At 40.9% G+C, this 16,167-nt stretch overlaps 1 protein-coding gene across 1 annotated transcript in view; it reads right to left on the bottom strand.

Moving 5' to 3' along the window:
- The window catches only part of LOC126354239 (collagen alpha-1(XVIII) chain-like), a 504,706-nt gene that overhangs the window by 288,857 nt on the left and 199,682 nt on the right, over positions 1-16,167 (bottom strand). The window contains exons 8-9 of the mRNA XM_050003737.1: positions 10,067-10,184; positions 5,285-5,371 (exon numbers count right to left, since the gene is read on the bottom strand). Of these exons, the coding sequence (XP_049859694.1) occupies positions 5,285-5,371; positions 10,067-10,184 (205 nt within the window). The remainder of the gene's footprint in view (positions 1-5,284; positions 5,372-10,066; positions 10,185-16,167) is intronic.

Genomic DNA, 16,167 nt, shown 5'->3' on the forward strand with positions numbered 1-16,167 from the left:
CACCGAACTTCACTAATTCCCACTATATCTAACTTTAACCTATCCATTTCCCTTTTTAAATTTTCTAACCTACCTGCCCGATTAAGGGATCTGACATTCCACGCTCCGATCCGTAGAACACCAGTTTTCTTTCTCCTGATAACGACATCGTCTTGAGTAGTCCCCGCCCGAGATCCGAATGGGGGACTATTTTACCTCCGGAATATTTTACCCAAGAGGACGCCAGCATCATTTAATCATACAGTAAAGCTGCATGCCCTCGAGAAAAATAACGGGAGTAGTTTCCCCTTGCTTTCAGCCGTTCGCAGTACCAACACAGCAAGGCCGTTTCGTTATTGTTACAAGGCCAGATCAATCATCCAGACTGTTGCCCTTGCAACTACTGAAAAGGCTGCTGCCCCTTTTCAGGAACGACACGTTTGTCTGGCCTCTCAACAGATATCCCTCCGTTGTGGTTGTACCTACGGTACGGCTATCTGTATCGCTGAGGCACGCAAGCCTCCCCACCATCGGCAAGGTCCATGGTTCATGGGGAAAGAGAGACCATAGATATAGAGGATTATCTATATGTGTATTTCCGAGGAGTCTTTAAAGACGTAATTTGTTTCAACGGCCGGTCGGTGTGGCCGAGCGGTTCTGGGTGCTTCAGTATGGAACCGCGAGACCGCTACGGTCGCAGGTTCAAATCCTGCCTCGGGCATGGATGTGTGTGATGTCCTTTGGTTAGGTTTAAGTAGCTCTAAGTTATAGGGGACTTATGATCTCAGATGTTAAGTCCCATAGTGCTCAGAGCCATTTGAACACCACAGGAGGGCACGAAGAAGAGGGCTGAAAGTGAATAAACACTCTTTGCTGCACTGGATTACTTTTGGATTTCGCTGAACGGTTTTGAACGGTACTGAGTGGTTCTTTCCTGTATTCCACAGTAAAACTTGCGGTCGTACGACGCATAAAGGGGTCATATCGTGATTAATGTGTTTGTGTCACCGCAATGTGCTTAGGGAAGGGATGACTCGTCTGGGGCGATGTCAGCGGTGTCGAGCGTTGTCATAAGCATAGCTGCTCATCACATTACGAACTGTCGGTTTAGAACATGAGGCAGGCGGAAATCGACGCTCCAAAGGAATGAGTGGTTCAGTGATGCCCTTTATGCCATCTCTTGAAGCCTTTTCGTGTCATTTCTGAGCGGGAGTGTATCTGAAATATTTTCGTCGGTCACCTGTAAGATTCCAATGCTGGACATCGTGGTACTAATTTCCATTGCAGAGGTGTCAAAAGACGGAGTGGAATGTGGACAAGAGGCGGGCTCGACCACCTTCCCATCGTCTCAGTCGTCCACGGCGATGTTGCGCAAAACTGAAGCTGAACTCTGGCGCCATTAACGTATCTTACACTTCATACGAATTTCTGAGCTCTGGCCTTTTTCTCGCATGTGTCGACAGCCGTTGTCTGAGGCGTGTCCGAGCCCAAGGGTGACGTCGCAGGATGCAACGCTTTTGTTTCATTACCCAGGACGGTGCTTACCTTTGAGACAATTGTGAAACATCTCAACGGGAGTCACTTTCGAGGGCTTAAAAATGTGACCTTTTATTTGTGCAGCACACTGTGTATTCTAAAACTACTTCTGAGGTCCTGTGCTTATAGACTTAATACTGTCCATTTTAAAACTGTAGTACTCAAAACAATTATGAGTCATATTCTTACGTAGTTTTTCTAGGTTTTTTCATAGATATATGCTCCTATTTTTTCTGATGAATGATGTATAATGACTAAATCAGTAATTAACATAAATGGTTATAGGTTAAGGGCTTCCCATTATCATGGAAAATTAATGTTGTTACCGTGTTCAAAGATTGACACATTCGAGAAAATTTACAACAAACAACAAAAATTAATCTCTCAGTACGATCTCTGCTGAGCCAAATGACTTTATACTCAACTTATCTACTGGTTGCCGCGAAATAAAAATTAATATATGTTAGCTAGTATGATTGTTTTACATGCGCCATAGTATGATTTTGAGTGGAGTTCTTAATTTAGAGAAAGCCACACTTTTTACACAGCAGTGCACCTTCACTTCTTTTCCTCTTTAGTAACAGACAACACACCTTTTTGTGCCTTTGGTATTCTCAGTTGGGGTTATGTGTATCTAGAAATGAGCTCACGTTTTTTTCGGAAGTCGCTTGTGAGCAGTGTATTCAGGTAGCTGAGAACAGCGTAGCTGTTACTGTGCAAGTCTTGCCCTGAAGTCGTCGTGGAAGGGTTTCCCTTCGTTCCACTGACCTTGTGATACAGAGCGAAGAAGCTGAAGGTACACATACCAGTACGACAAAAAAATATATTTCTACAGCCCCTATTGTGCGTCGTGTGATTGGAAATATGTCTTGACGGTATACGGCACATTTTTCCTTCCGATATCCAAGGGCACTTTGAGTTACTTTTTCTGGTTCTTCGAAATCTGAATCGATGAAAGACGAATCACTTGTGCCTTAGTAACCTCATGCGACTACTGCACGTCATTGTATGAAAATGGAAGCAGTAATGCAGTATAACATCGAGATGTGCGTTTCAGCATATGAAAGGAACGTCATTTTTATTGTTATACCTGCCTTAGTAATACAAAAAGCAATTATGAGGAACAAGGTGAAATAATGTTAGTGCGATGTGGATACGGAGGAAGACGGCTGGAAGGAAAGAGTCAACTACGGGTAAGTATTGCCAAGGGCTGGCCGGAACAAGACAAATATTACAGGATATTTTAAAAAGAAAGAAGAAATCGTTACGACACCATCCGAAGAGACTTCTTGATTGACAGATGCTTCAGAAGATTGTGAAAGGAATTACAGTAAGAGACGATTATGACATGATATGCATTCGAGAAACCGACAAGAATTACTGCATTCTACTGAAAGAACACGTTACAGCTAACGAAAATAATAGACGTGCAGTCGCGATGCATGTCATACACAACACACTGATGTCCCTAAACATTTTCGATACATCCTCCATAATGCAAATAAAGAGAAGTATATTCTGAAAGAAATAAAAAACTTTAGTCATTTTAAAGATGAATCAGGTACATTTCTCTACCTACAAAACTGAAATACAAAACAGAATCCCACAATTTTATTGGTACTCTGATTACGGCTAATCAAAACCAAATTAGCAATTCTATTCGCAGTTTCCACACTGACATGTAGGATTAGGTATATAGTTTGTATACCAATGGAAATTTTAAAATACTCGAATAATCTATTTTGAATCATGTTTTAATAATTTTATTTTTAGTAGTTCTCTTTCATCGATATACGCTCACGGACGTACCCTCTCCCCACCACCATCCCCGCCCCCAACCAACACACACACACACACACACACACACACACACACACACACACACAGAGAGAGAGAGAGAGAGAGAGAGAGAGAGAGAGAGAGAGAGGGTGGCTGGGAGGGAGGGAAGGAGGGGGGCGAGGGAGAGAGATATCTGAAACTCTTACAGCACCCTCACTTCCGTTTTTCGGTCAGAGAACATTGACGCATTGGGTGCTCCAGCTAACTGTCAACGATTGTAATCTCTCACCCGGAAAAAGACAAATATTACAGGATATTTTAAAAAGGAATAAGAAATTGTTAGATCATCAGAAGAGACCTTGATTGACACATGCTTCAGAAGATTCCATTTTTATGCGTGTGGTATGGAAGCGGCACCGACGGTGGAACAGAACTGAGGGTATCTTACAGGGACCCTTCGACATCTTATTCAGTAAAGTGTTAATGATGAATATGCTCGTGACCACATCACAGGAGGGAACGAATTTCCTTTCAGACCGTTCTGTTCCTGGCCCTTAGCGGTCGTGTAGTGTGCTTGTCTACGCACATAAACCCGGTTAATGGTTTCGAAAAGCCGAAATTTGTTGTGAAACAAAGAAAAAGTGTAAATACATAATAACGCAAGTGGAAAATGCCGCAATGGTTTTGATATCCATAACCCTTTCGTGAGCAGTGGGAAACATGCTTCCCACTACAATAAACTCGCTCCTAGTCCGGTGGGATTCACAGTTCCCACCTCTGTACGATGCTACCACCTAGTGAACTTCCAATCGGAAGTTCCCGCAGTTTTTGATGTACCTTCTCGCAGAGGCATTGTATAGCTGAGTGTTGCTCTGTAGAGGAGCCTTTCAGTGCTGTTTGCGTGACATTTTGTGATTCTTTTCCTCAAAGCTATAGTATCAGGTAAACACTTCTGATGCACCCAAATTTATGAAGGAAAACGTAAAATGTGAACGAGGAGAATCCAGTTTGAAACAAAGGGACCCATTTCTGCAGTAAAATGGATGGGTAACCGTCCAGTCACTTTCCTTTCCTCAATTCATGACTCATGAGAAACGGCCAGAGTGAAAAGGATAAACAAGGATGGTATTAGTACAGAGATTTCTTGTCCTGAAGTTGTGGCAGAATACAAGAAAATAATGGGTGGTGTCGATAAGTCTGATCAATTACGAGAAAGGTATGCAATTGGCAGACGTTCTGTAAAATGGTGGCACAGAATATTTTATTTCCTGGTGGACGTTGCTGCAGTGAACAGTTTTATCCTGTGGAAAATAAGTAAAAGTGGACAGCATGATCAGCTCACATGCAGGACCCATCTAGCCAGAAAATTGATTGCTAGCTTCTCATCCCAAAAAAGGCGTGTATAGATACCTGTCTTTCTGGCAAAAAGGGGTAAAGTACCTGAAGATTTTCGTCATGTGACTGTAGGGGAGCATCAACCCATTTTAGAAGAAACCTATTGAACGTGCCGTCATTGTAGTACCAAAGCTGCGGATAAGAGCACTCGCTGTCTTTGTACGTATTGTCAAATACCACTTTGCATAGACCCATGTTTCAGAAAATTTCATGGCACGTGATTGTGAACAATCACTGTATCAAGAGAAGTAAATTTATCAAATAAATATGACATATATTGAAAAAGTTGTTTTTGTCATTTAACACCAAGGAAGGGCAGTGGGAAGAATACTTCCCACCTTGTTGTGTGACCTCACTTTCACAGTTGGAGCAAATTTGTATTCTGTATGATAAATATACCTATCTGTTAACTACTATCTGTTCTCCATTCATTAAAAAAACTGCTCAATAATTTTGGCCACGAAAGGGTTAAGTAAAGCAGCCGTCCAAACGGCTGTACCCGATCCGTCCATGCCTGAGAGCAACAATGATCTTGGACTTGATAAGCGCACAGAAGCAGGTTTGCAGGGGCGATAAATGAGGTGAACACACTTACCTGGAGCAACCTCGTTGAGGATGGGCAGCTCCGGCGTCGGTCCTGGAGGGCCGGGTGGCCCCTCTCTCCCTGGAATCCCTGGATCACCTGCGACACGACAGAGAGCACACTCACTCAACCGGGCAGAGCTGCAGCAGGAAAACCTACTGGCTAGCACTGGGAGTGACACTGCAGCAGGGCAACGGAAGCACTTTGTCTGCCTACGAAGCAGCATTATAAAAGATTGGCCTAAGCAAAGAAAATATCAGAGGTACATCGATGTAAGGAAATGAAGCTGTCACTCAGCGAAACAGCTCTGCCAGAACCAAACATAGACTTTAAACGGGAAAAGTTTGCAGATCGTTTACGTCTGGAGCACAGAACTGTATGGTGATATAATATTAATCAGAGGGAAAAGGAAGAAGAAGGAATTGGAGGTATTTAAAACGTGATGTTATAGAAGATATTAATTGTAACACCCCACTCGTCACTTAGCTGGTTTTGGCGTGTGTTCACTCCAACTAATTGACCAACAGATCGACACGGAGTGCAAAACTGCCGCAATATCGGATAACGCAAAAAAGTAATAAGGGCCTGTGACTCCTGATTGAACTGCGATGGCAGTGTTGACATTTATTTATTCAGAATTGATCACTTTTAATTAAAAAGGGGTGCACATTGATGTTATATTCAGCTACTGAACACCAGATGCAAATGTTGAACATAAAATTAATTAAGAATGTGACTTGGGATTTCAACTACTTGATTGAAAACAGATGCAGTCGATTAGCACAAATTTATTTTAACTCCCGACCTTCAGTCATCACATTACAAGACTCTCCTATCAGGAAGTGGTAATAAACTGCGTTTGCTTGGAGTAAAGCGCGATAACTCAAAAGTAATTCCTATCGACTGACCCGGGCGTAATACGAAGTGCGAGAAGAATTCTACAATACATGGCCCATGAAACCTTCGTGAAAACTTTGCCGACGTGATCCAACAAATTCAGTGGCCGGAGCGGGCGCCATATCACTGAGTTCAGCGTGGCGGAGCGGCGTCGTTGTCGTGGTGCTGCAAGGCTGAGCTCGTCTGTTCACTCCTAGCTATCTTGCTCAGTACATAGCTGAACCAAAACTTCCTCTCCAAACTCAATCGTTCCATTTGCAGAGATGTTCACTCTTTCTCAGGCAAGCTGAGTAAAGAACGCCACGTCAGCACTCTAGGCAAGCTGGGAACGGAAGACCTCTACGGAGACTTGTCAAAGTCCGCTCTTCGCCTCGGTTTCCTATCCAGCAAAATCACTTACGCCAATTGCAGCGCAAGTCACGTTAATTATGCGTAGCTTCCCAGCGCCGACCAATGCCTGCTCTGGGAAGTGAACAAATTCCCACAAAATTTCCCTTCCTCTCAACATCTATTTTGCTCCTCCCAGGCCACCCACCAAGGTTAGCGTCTGCACAAATATCAAGTTTTCCGGAATTCTGACTCCCTGGAGAGTACTTCAAATTAATTGGTCCCACGTTCCCATTGGAGGCCGGCGAATTTCATTCTGTCGCTCTTCACCTGATATGTTTCAGACTCTATGGACCGTGAATTCAGCGTGAAGTTGCTATAGTGACGAACACGCATATTTTGACCTCTGTTGACCGCTCCACCGTACCTTTGCGCGGCTTTCTCGCATGTTTCACAGAAAATGGGACGACAGCCATTTATCAACAGGCGTGCAAGTTCTCCGTCTGTTTCCCGGTACACCAGCATCGAGTCGGGGTCGACCACCCACTCACTGTCACTCACCTTAAGGCGGCTGGAGGCCGCGTCCCGTTACCGCTTTCTCAGAGCTTGAGCCGCCCTAAGCTGCCTATTGTCGCTTCCCTTAGCCCCGCCCCTGGCGGCCACGGTCCATTCCGAGTACTTCCCTGGGGTAAACTAGCCTACAGTAAATCGACGCGTTTCCACAAAGTTTTCATGTCGTGTGAATTACTTTAAAACCATCACCAGACATTAATTATTCCAATACGTCCATACTATACCCTCTACAAGATGCATTGTGCCTTGACATTCATTTTTGCTCAGCCTTACTGTTCGCTCAACGTTAGATGATCTTTAATGACTTCATGTAAGGGGCATAGTTCTTGCCATCTTACATAATAATATATGGGCAGATGGGGAACAAAATGAAGGGTGCTGGATATAGAACGTGGTGGTATAGCAGAGTTAAAAATAAGTCGGTAATATGGTAAAAAATGAAGGGTGGTATGAAGAACAGGCGAGGCAGGAACTCTATAGAAAACAGAATACGAAGGGGTAGCAGGAAGTATGTAGAAACACAGGTGGTGGAGCAAATTTCAATAAAAACATGAAAATATTGACAACGATATGTACTAATACTATTATGGATGCTGAATTAACAGTGTGTGCAGAAATGAAAACATACGCTAAACTAATGTAAAGACATGGCGCACAGCGACAAACTAGCCATTCGATTACCAAACAGACATCAACCTGACACATTCACATCTTTTGCAACTTAATTACCTTTATAAAGACCAGCTGCTTGTGGCCCATTGTGAGTGGACACGGATTCAATATCAAAAGGTAATAAAGGGATAAGCATTTAAAACTAAGAGAGTAGTTCTGGTGACACTTATAATGTGAATGATATCGATTATGAAGACTTTCTTGTGTATCTGTGAAATCAAGGTCTGTTTCTGGGCACCATTTAGTACCATGTTGCTCCATGTACTTCTCTGTAACATGTTCGGATCCTCCTTGAAAGGCTATCAACAACATGGTAGAAGTGTTGCTGCTCAAGTGTCACCTAGTATGACCCTCCTGAAGTCATCAGAAGGGGTTATTACAGGTGTTCGTAATGGACCACTAGAGCCAAAATTGATCACACAGACTGGTTTGTCTACAGCCAGAGTCGACACAGTGTTCCTGGTTATCTCCAGAAAGGTTGTGGAAACTTCTGTTACAATATAATCATGGCTTATAATAAGGGTTATTCAGCAATATCTCTGGGGCTACAGAAGATGACTGCGCGAAAGTTACAAGGCATACAGAACAATGAAACACACCAGTGGATAGTGTCTTTCCAAATTTCGACACACAGTGCTCACCGTGGCATAGATGCACAGCGCATCATTATTGGGCTGGCTTGTCAGAACATAGTGAAAATAACCCGTTTGACATAGTAAACAAGGTGAACAGAGTAGGGAGAGGTGTAATAGACACATAGGTGCTAAATAAAATAGTAACAAGGAACATCCTTAGTCCACAGTGTGTGGGAGTAAAGTTATAGAAATTTAATTACACGCAATATGACCTACACTTGACAGTGGTACACTAGGCAATACCACAAGTCCTGATATCTTCCAAATATACAGTTTTTTGTTTGCATTCAAGTGTTATCATTGCCAAGCTATGCGATTCAGCTTAAGCACATGTCTTTCTGTAGTCACACGTGCCTTACATAATGTTCTTGTACCTTAGACGATGTTTTAACTAATATGTTGACTTGGCCTGAACACTGTAAAACATTGAATAAATTTTTTTAAGCTGATGAAGCAGGAACGATGACATTAAAACGGCGAAAATGGTGTTTCTCAAAAAGGAAAAAATAAATTTAGCATATATCTTAACTACTCGTGGTACTGGTAAGGATCCTGAAAAATTAAAAGTTATTAACAGTTGTCCAGCACGTGAGAAACGAAAAAAGTGCAAAATAGTTTAAGGACTGTTTGTTTTTATGGGAAGTTTGTAAATGGAAAGCCTTCCAGTAATCCTAGCTTGAATAGTTTTGTAAGGAAAAACTATGCTTTCATATAGATGGATGACTGCCTGTAAGCCTTTAGCTCCAAACACATGTTGACGGAGAATACCATGTTGTACTATTCCGATTTATCTTAAGCCTTCCATATGAGCGCTGAGATCAGCTATTACAGTATGGAAGTAGAGATCCTCCAACGAATAAATAATTTCAAAGAAAAAATATATAAAATAACTGCGTTTATGGATAGGGCCTTGAACAAGTGATATAAAATTTTGGAAAAAGAAACTTTGCAGTAGTACTTGGTTTTAAGAAACTTGGAAATTATTTGTGGAGACACAACGTAGTCATAATATGTATCACAAACATCTAACATTTGCAAAAGGTTTCTGCCTTTTGCTTTGGAGATTGTCTCGTTGCAGACTAATTGAACTTTTCTCATGTAGTAGCTTAATTATGACATTTATTAAATAAGAGGTATTGACACTTATGTGGCCAATGTGTTGTCTAGATTATGGCAAAATTTAATGGAATTATGTACAGAAAATGATGTTAACCGAAGCTTCCAGGGGAATTACTCAAAAGATATAAATGAGAAGAAAAATATGCACAAACATCAGCAATAAAAAGCAGAGATGAGTTTGTGAAATTAGTTAAAACCAATTTTGATGGTAGATATAATTTTATACTTTCTTAAAAGCATGCTGTGTAGAAGTGTGGGTCTTAGCAGGGAAAATTAGAATGTTTGATATAGACCCCAATTTTAAAATGAAATTATATTTTTATCTCTCAGTGTGGACCCCAAAAATGATCTGAGGAAATCTCAAGTTGAAAGGTATTTGATAATATGCTGAAAAAGTTTACCAAACGAATGAAATGCTGTGACATATGCGAGGGGACTAAAATGATAATAACCATGAATAAAATATTCATGTAAACACTGAAAGTGAAATCGGTTTCAGTCATTTCCCCTGCCTTCAACCTGCAGACGTCAGACAGACTACCGAAGTACTAAGGAGGAGTGAACAGTATACCTTTGAGGCCCTTGTCGCCGTCCCTGCCATCGGTTCCGGGCACGCCGGGCGCGCCGTCCAGTCCCGGAGGCCCTTGGCTGCCCTTCGGTCCTGGGACTCCAGGTAGACCCGGAGGACCCTGCCGGACAAACCACACGGATGTCATGGAAGTGTGCGTGACCGCTGCCAAACCTCTCCAGGTAGCTGCCAGAGTGTGTATCTCTTGCACTCAAGGGAATTGTGTCTATCAGATGTAATATAAGTAATTTATTACCAAAACTGGAAGTATAATAAATCTGTCATTAAGTAAACTGTTTACCTAAAGTGTGCTTAACAAAGTACATCCCACGACCCCACAAAATGTCATATTACCGCGGGGCTTACAAATCGTACATAAAGTCTGTTGAAAACATAATGAGAAATTATATTAGCTTTCCTTTCTTCGAAATAATACTTTTTATTCGTCTATATCAATGTTCCGCTCATCAAGAGTGTCACCATTACGCATTACGCACGTATTCCAGAGATTTTCCAATCCGCGAAACCATTCTGCAAATTGATCTTTAGGATAGCTTCTTGCTCTCTCAGCGATGCGTCTTTATCTGTTCTACGCTTACAAAACGACAGCCATTCAAGGTTTTCTTTATTTCTTTAGAACTGAAAAGATTCACGTGATGCTGTGTCTGACGAATACGTAGGGCGGAATAATCAATACGTTCTGGGTTTTGGTCAACATTCACGAACTAGCGACGGAATGGGAGCAGCTGCATTGTCGTGGTGCAAATGTTGTAACATACATCGCCACAAACGAACGGATTGCTTCACGTTAACTCCGTTGAACTTGCAGGTAGTGCTCCTTATCGAACGTTTGACCTTATAGCAAGAACTCATTGTGATCAGTGCCGTTAAAATCATAGAACGCAGGGAGCATGACCTTCACATTCGGCCGCATTTGTCGAGCTTTTTTCGGTCGTGGCGATCCAAAATGTTTGCACCGTGGAGCTTCCGTTGTACATATCTGTAAGCATATTTCGGAACAGATTTTACTGCCATAGGTTCCATGCCCTAACCACCCAAAAACCTCATGACTACAGTTACCTGACCTGCCAACACCATCAGCGATTTTTCTGATGGTGATCGTTCACAATCATTTTCTTTCACGTAATCCACGATTTCATACCTAATAACACGCTGTGGCATAGTTGCGCTACGGTGCAGGAGTGTCAGGACGTGGAAACAATCATTTCTTTCACGTAATCCGCGATTTCATTCCTAATAACACGCTGTGGCATAGTTGCGCTACGGTGCAGGAGTGTCATAACGTGAAACATTCACCGGCGCGCTACGTCAACCGCGCCCGCAGATAGGCAACACACAAAACTGGTTTCGGAAGCAGACTGGGTCGCGGTCGCTCGTTCCCAGTCACATCGTGTCGGTGACTTCACACACATATTGCCGTTTGCCACGCTGCAGACGGTGCCAATATTGAGCACCTATAACGTGAGTTAAGAACCTTCAGAGGTGCTCAGTAAACTGATATGTGTCTACTCTCTGTATTCCTTACAGTCATGAATAATTCGGTACACATTCTCCAATCAACTTTCCTACAAAATAAAGGATTGCCGATTCTACCAAAACACATGTTACCTTTTTCACGGCTAACAATAGACTAAACATTCGATGAGGTTAATTTTGCACATATATGAAATAGTTTTAACTGCATCAGTAACGTCTTAGTAACAGCTATTAGCTGAAGACGTCTCGGCAGCATACTGTCATCAGACACACATGTTGCTTGTAGTTTGTACATTGCCTTAATGTAAAGAATAATGAGTATTATTTGTGGAGGTGTCATTAAAGTTAACCTAGCACAAAAAGATACATTTACTTTAGTGTGTACCATAACTGAGTCGTATGTTTGTATCATTTTGCTGGCGTATTTAGTTACATTTTTGATGCAAATTTATTTGAGTGCAGCTCAGAGCACAGAAATGAATACACTCTACTCCGTTAACACTTTTACATCTAGATGTTTACACCATACCAGAGACTCTTAAGTGCAAAGATAAACTTACGGTAGTTGAGACTATGAAGACTGGAACTTTTTTATACAAGCACTTTTGTGTCACTGTACGAACTCATTCATATGATTATATGGTAACTGTACGTTATACAATAATGTTAAGATATCTCTTTTTATTATTACTGAAACAGTCATTCCACTTTGGAGAAATGTTTGAAGAAATTTACACTGGTCCTTTATAACTTATCATTTAGCAAGCTGTTCCCATGTACTGTACCATGAATGATAATTTGTACTTCTTGATAGAAGTCCATATGGTGTCCTTTAACCATTCTTATACATAAAGATCATTTGCGATGTCCTGAAATGTGTTGCTAGTGTCCTTTACGTTGGCTGCTGTTGTCCATGTAATAGGATTATTAGTGTGGTAAGCACTTATGTTTTCAGCGTATCTATTTCGTAAGTCCTTTTTTCTGCAGTACACATTGTTTTGATATGATAGGTTGTGTGTGTTTATCTGTCCATCTCTTTATGTTGCGTTATTGTGTGTCTTGTAGTTTTTTTTTATCTGTAGTGAAAGTGAATGAAAAGAAAGGCTTCACGTTTCTGTGGAGCTAAAAAATACCGACTGATGGTAGAATTTGGTTTGTACTACATCATAAATATGCCTGTATAAAAAGATTCGATCTTCATTGTTTCTACTATATTTTCAACTGAAATTCGTTTATCTAAGCAGTTAAGGGTGTATGGAGCTTTTTAGAAGTGTAAATGTGAACGTGATACCTCTACATGATGTCTTTATTCTTGTGCTCTGTGTGTGAGACATACATTCCACCAAAAACTGTAAGCCAATACACTCTCGATAGGATTTAGACATACAGCTCACTTAAGGCACACATTACAATTTTTTGTTATGATTTTACAGAAGCTCATACTTTGTAAAAATAGGCACTAAATATTAATGAAAGTCCTTTATTTCCAGAACACGTTTTGGGCGTGGCCCGGCGTCAGATGACCTGCGAAATTAACAACACCTTATTATATTACAAATGTGAACACATACAGAAGCGTATTCATACAGGCACAACGGTTTGAAAGAACCTACCTCGCAGAATAAATTGCTAAATATCAACGTCGCCCGTGTATGCTCCTGGTAGCTGAGTGGTCAGAGGGACAGAATGTCAGTCCTAAGGGCCCAGGTTTATCTTTTAAAGAAATAATGGCCACAGTGCAATATGATGGGGTTGGGTTGTTTGGGAGAGAAGACCAGACAGCGAGGTCATTGGTCTCGCCGTATTAGGGAAGGAAGGGGAAGGAAGTCAGCTGTGTCCCTTCAAGGGAACCATCCCGGAATTTGCCTGGAGCGATTTAGGGAAGTCACGGAAAACCTAAATCAGGATGGCCAGGTGTGAGTTTGAACCGTTGTCCTCCCGAATGCTAGTCCAGTGTGCTAGCCACTGCGCTACCTCGCTCGGTTGTGCAATATCAGTGTAATGATGTGACAAGTATTTCGACTTATGAGGCATGAAGATACTGTATTCACATAGGAACAGAAATATTGATATGACATATAGACAACTAACAGAACAAATGAGTATAGTGGCTCCCAACACTGAGTGAGTAAACTGACTCGCGCTGTATGGTGTGTGAGTGATGGTGCTGCAGCCCGTCAGTACAGGATAGCAAACTATTACTTTTTAACAATATTAATTTTACAGTCATATCAGATACTTATAAAAATTTATAGTGGTTTGTATTTCGTCCCAACACATAGGCAACGTAAATCATATTTAAGGCATATGGTAAAAGGTATAAATTAAAGTAAAAAGATTAAATCTACGCATAAAATCGTAGTTACAAAACAAACACTACGTGTACATCACAAACAAAACGGAAATAGTACGTCTGCACTAGCAAACAATGTAAAAGAGGAATTAATTAAGCTGGCAATCAAACATGCTTAAGAACAGTTACCTTACTTGGTCATTGGTTACATTATCTGGGTTAGTACGGCGACGAGCACGACTTTCAAGGTCCTCTAAACTACACAAACCCTACCTCTGGGTTCCAGATGTAGAATGTTAAACCTACTCCGAATAGGACGTAAGTTGTGGTCATATCCCTTCAATTGACTTCTTAGACCACTACCATTACTCGAATAATTGTGTTCACTGAATCTTGTTTTAAAATCCCGCCCAGTCTGGTCTATTTAAATACTGTCACAAGACCTGGATCTAATTCTATACTTGCTTGTATGACTGAATTTATCTAATTTTTCATCCGAAATATGGCTTGAAAGATCCTAAATTTTTGTTTTTAGAGAATCGAACCTGCACTTTAAGACTTCCAACAAGCGTTTGCAATGAGTCCCACCAAAGGTTAAAAAATGACATGGACATGTGAGAGACCCTGTGTTCAAGTGAAACTTTCTGCTTCTTTACACTATTAAAAATTCTTTTACCCAAATATGTAATTGTTTTTCTTTCTATAAATCCGTTACCTAAAGCAACCTGTGTTATCATATTAATTTCTTCATAAACTACAACACTATCGAGTCCTAACACTACATCCGATAAAACACTGTAGCTGTGCAGCTGTGTGGCAGGACTGAACTGCAATGATTAGACCTATTATAGCTGGCTTAAAATAAATCAGTTTTGAGCCCACCCTTGAAATTTGGAAATCTACAAAATTTAAATTAACCTCATTGCATATTCTACCGACAACAAATTTTTTTTCATGCATGCAATTAAACGCTTATGTGCTGCCGGACCATCTTGACAATTACCTAGATTAATAATGAATATATCAGCTGTTATAAAGGAGAATTGTTTACAAAGATTTTTAAGGACAAAAACATTTGTTCTCTAAATTATCTATAAAAATATCAGAAAGAATGTCAGAAAGACTAGAGTCCATAGCGATGCCATATTTCTGGTGATATGTTTTTCAAGTGAATATAAAATACATAAAAGGCTTGGTTGTACTCAGTTTTCCCAAATTTCCAAAAAAAGAAAAAAAAGAATTAAGACAGTATTTAAAGTTTCTGCAGCGGGAACATATATATTGAGATTCTCGACATCGAACGGAAACAAGTACTGCACAAATTGGAAGGTCTAAACTTTTCAAGATGGGCACCATTTCTTAACTATTTTTTATACCGTACCAATGATGAGAAGTAAACGACTCTTTTGTCTTGGTATTACAGAAGCTATTAAGTAGTTAGGGCTTCAACAAAAACTGATAATTCTGCAGATCGGAAGGGGAGGGATTTTAAAACAAGAGCCCGCATCTCGTGGTCATGCGGTAGCGTTCTCGCTTCCCACGCCCGGGTTCCCGGGTTCGATTCCCGGCGGGTCAGAGATTTTCTCTGCCTCGTGATGGCTGGGTGTTGTGTGCTGTTCTTAGGTTAGTTAGGTTTAAGTAGTTCTAAGTTCTAGGGGACTGATGACCATAGATGTTAAGTCCCATAGTGCTCAGAGCCATTTTTAAAACAAGATTCAGTTAGCGCAATTATGCAAGTAAAGGCAGTGACCGGCGCTTGAGGGAAAGTTCTAGTTGAGATAGTTTAAACAGTCTACATTTGGAACCCAAAGGCAGAGATTTGGACATTTTAGAAGATCCAGAAATTTAATGCTCATTATCTTCGTAACCCAGAATATGTCATTAATCACGGAGCAAAACCAATAAGAAAGTGATTGGCGACTCCAAAGAGTGTTCTGAGCACCACGAGCAAATAGTGGATATAATTGGAAGGAGAATCAGCAATGGTCGTATTTTTTTGTTTTATTATCCGCAAAATCGATTTTCGGTAGGCACTGGTATCAACAAGCTTAGAGCGATATTACAGCACTGAGGATGGTCACGATTTTGCGGATAATAAAACAAAAAAATACGACCAATCCTGATTCTCCTTCCAAATAGAAAATGGTTCTTCAGCATTTTTGATGAGCTGCTTTCTTAATTTCACCTTTACATTTTTCACTGGTACAAATGTAATACCTTCTGTATTACTTGCGACGTACGCATAGTGCCAAATAAAACGAGTAACTTTGTAACTATGGTTTTATCCATGTTTTTAATTTTACTACTTTGATTT

The sequence above is a fragment of the Schistocerca gregaria genome, chromosome 3 (genome assembly GCF_023897955.1).
Source record: "Schistocerca gregaria isolate iqSchGreg1 chromosome 3, iqSchGreg1.2, whole genome shotgun sequence".
Taxonomy (NCBI): Eukaryota; Metazoa; Arthropoda; class Insecta; order Orthoptera; family Acrididae; genus Schistocerca; species Schistocerca gregaria.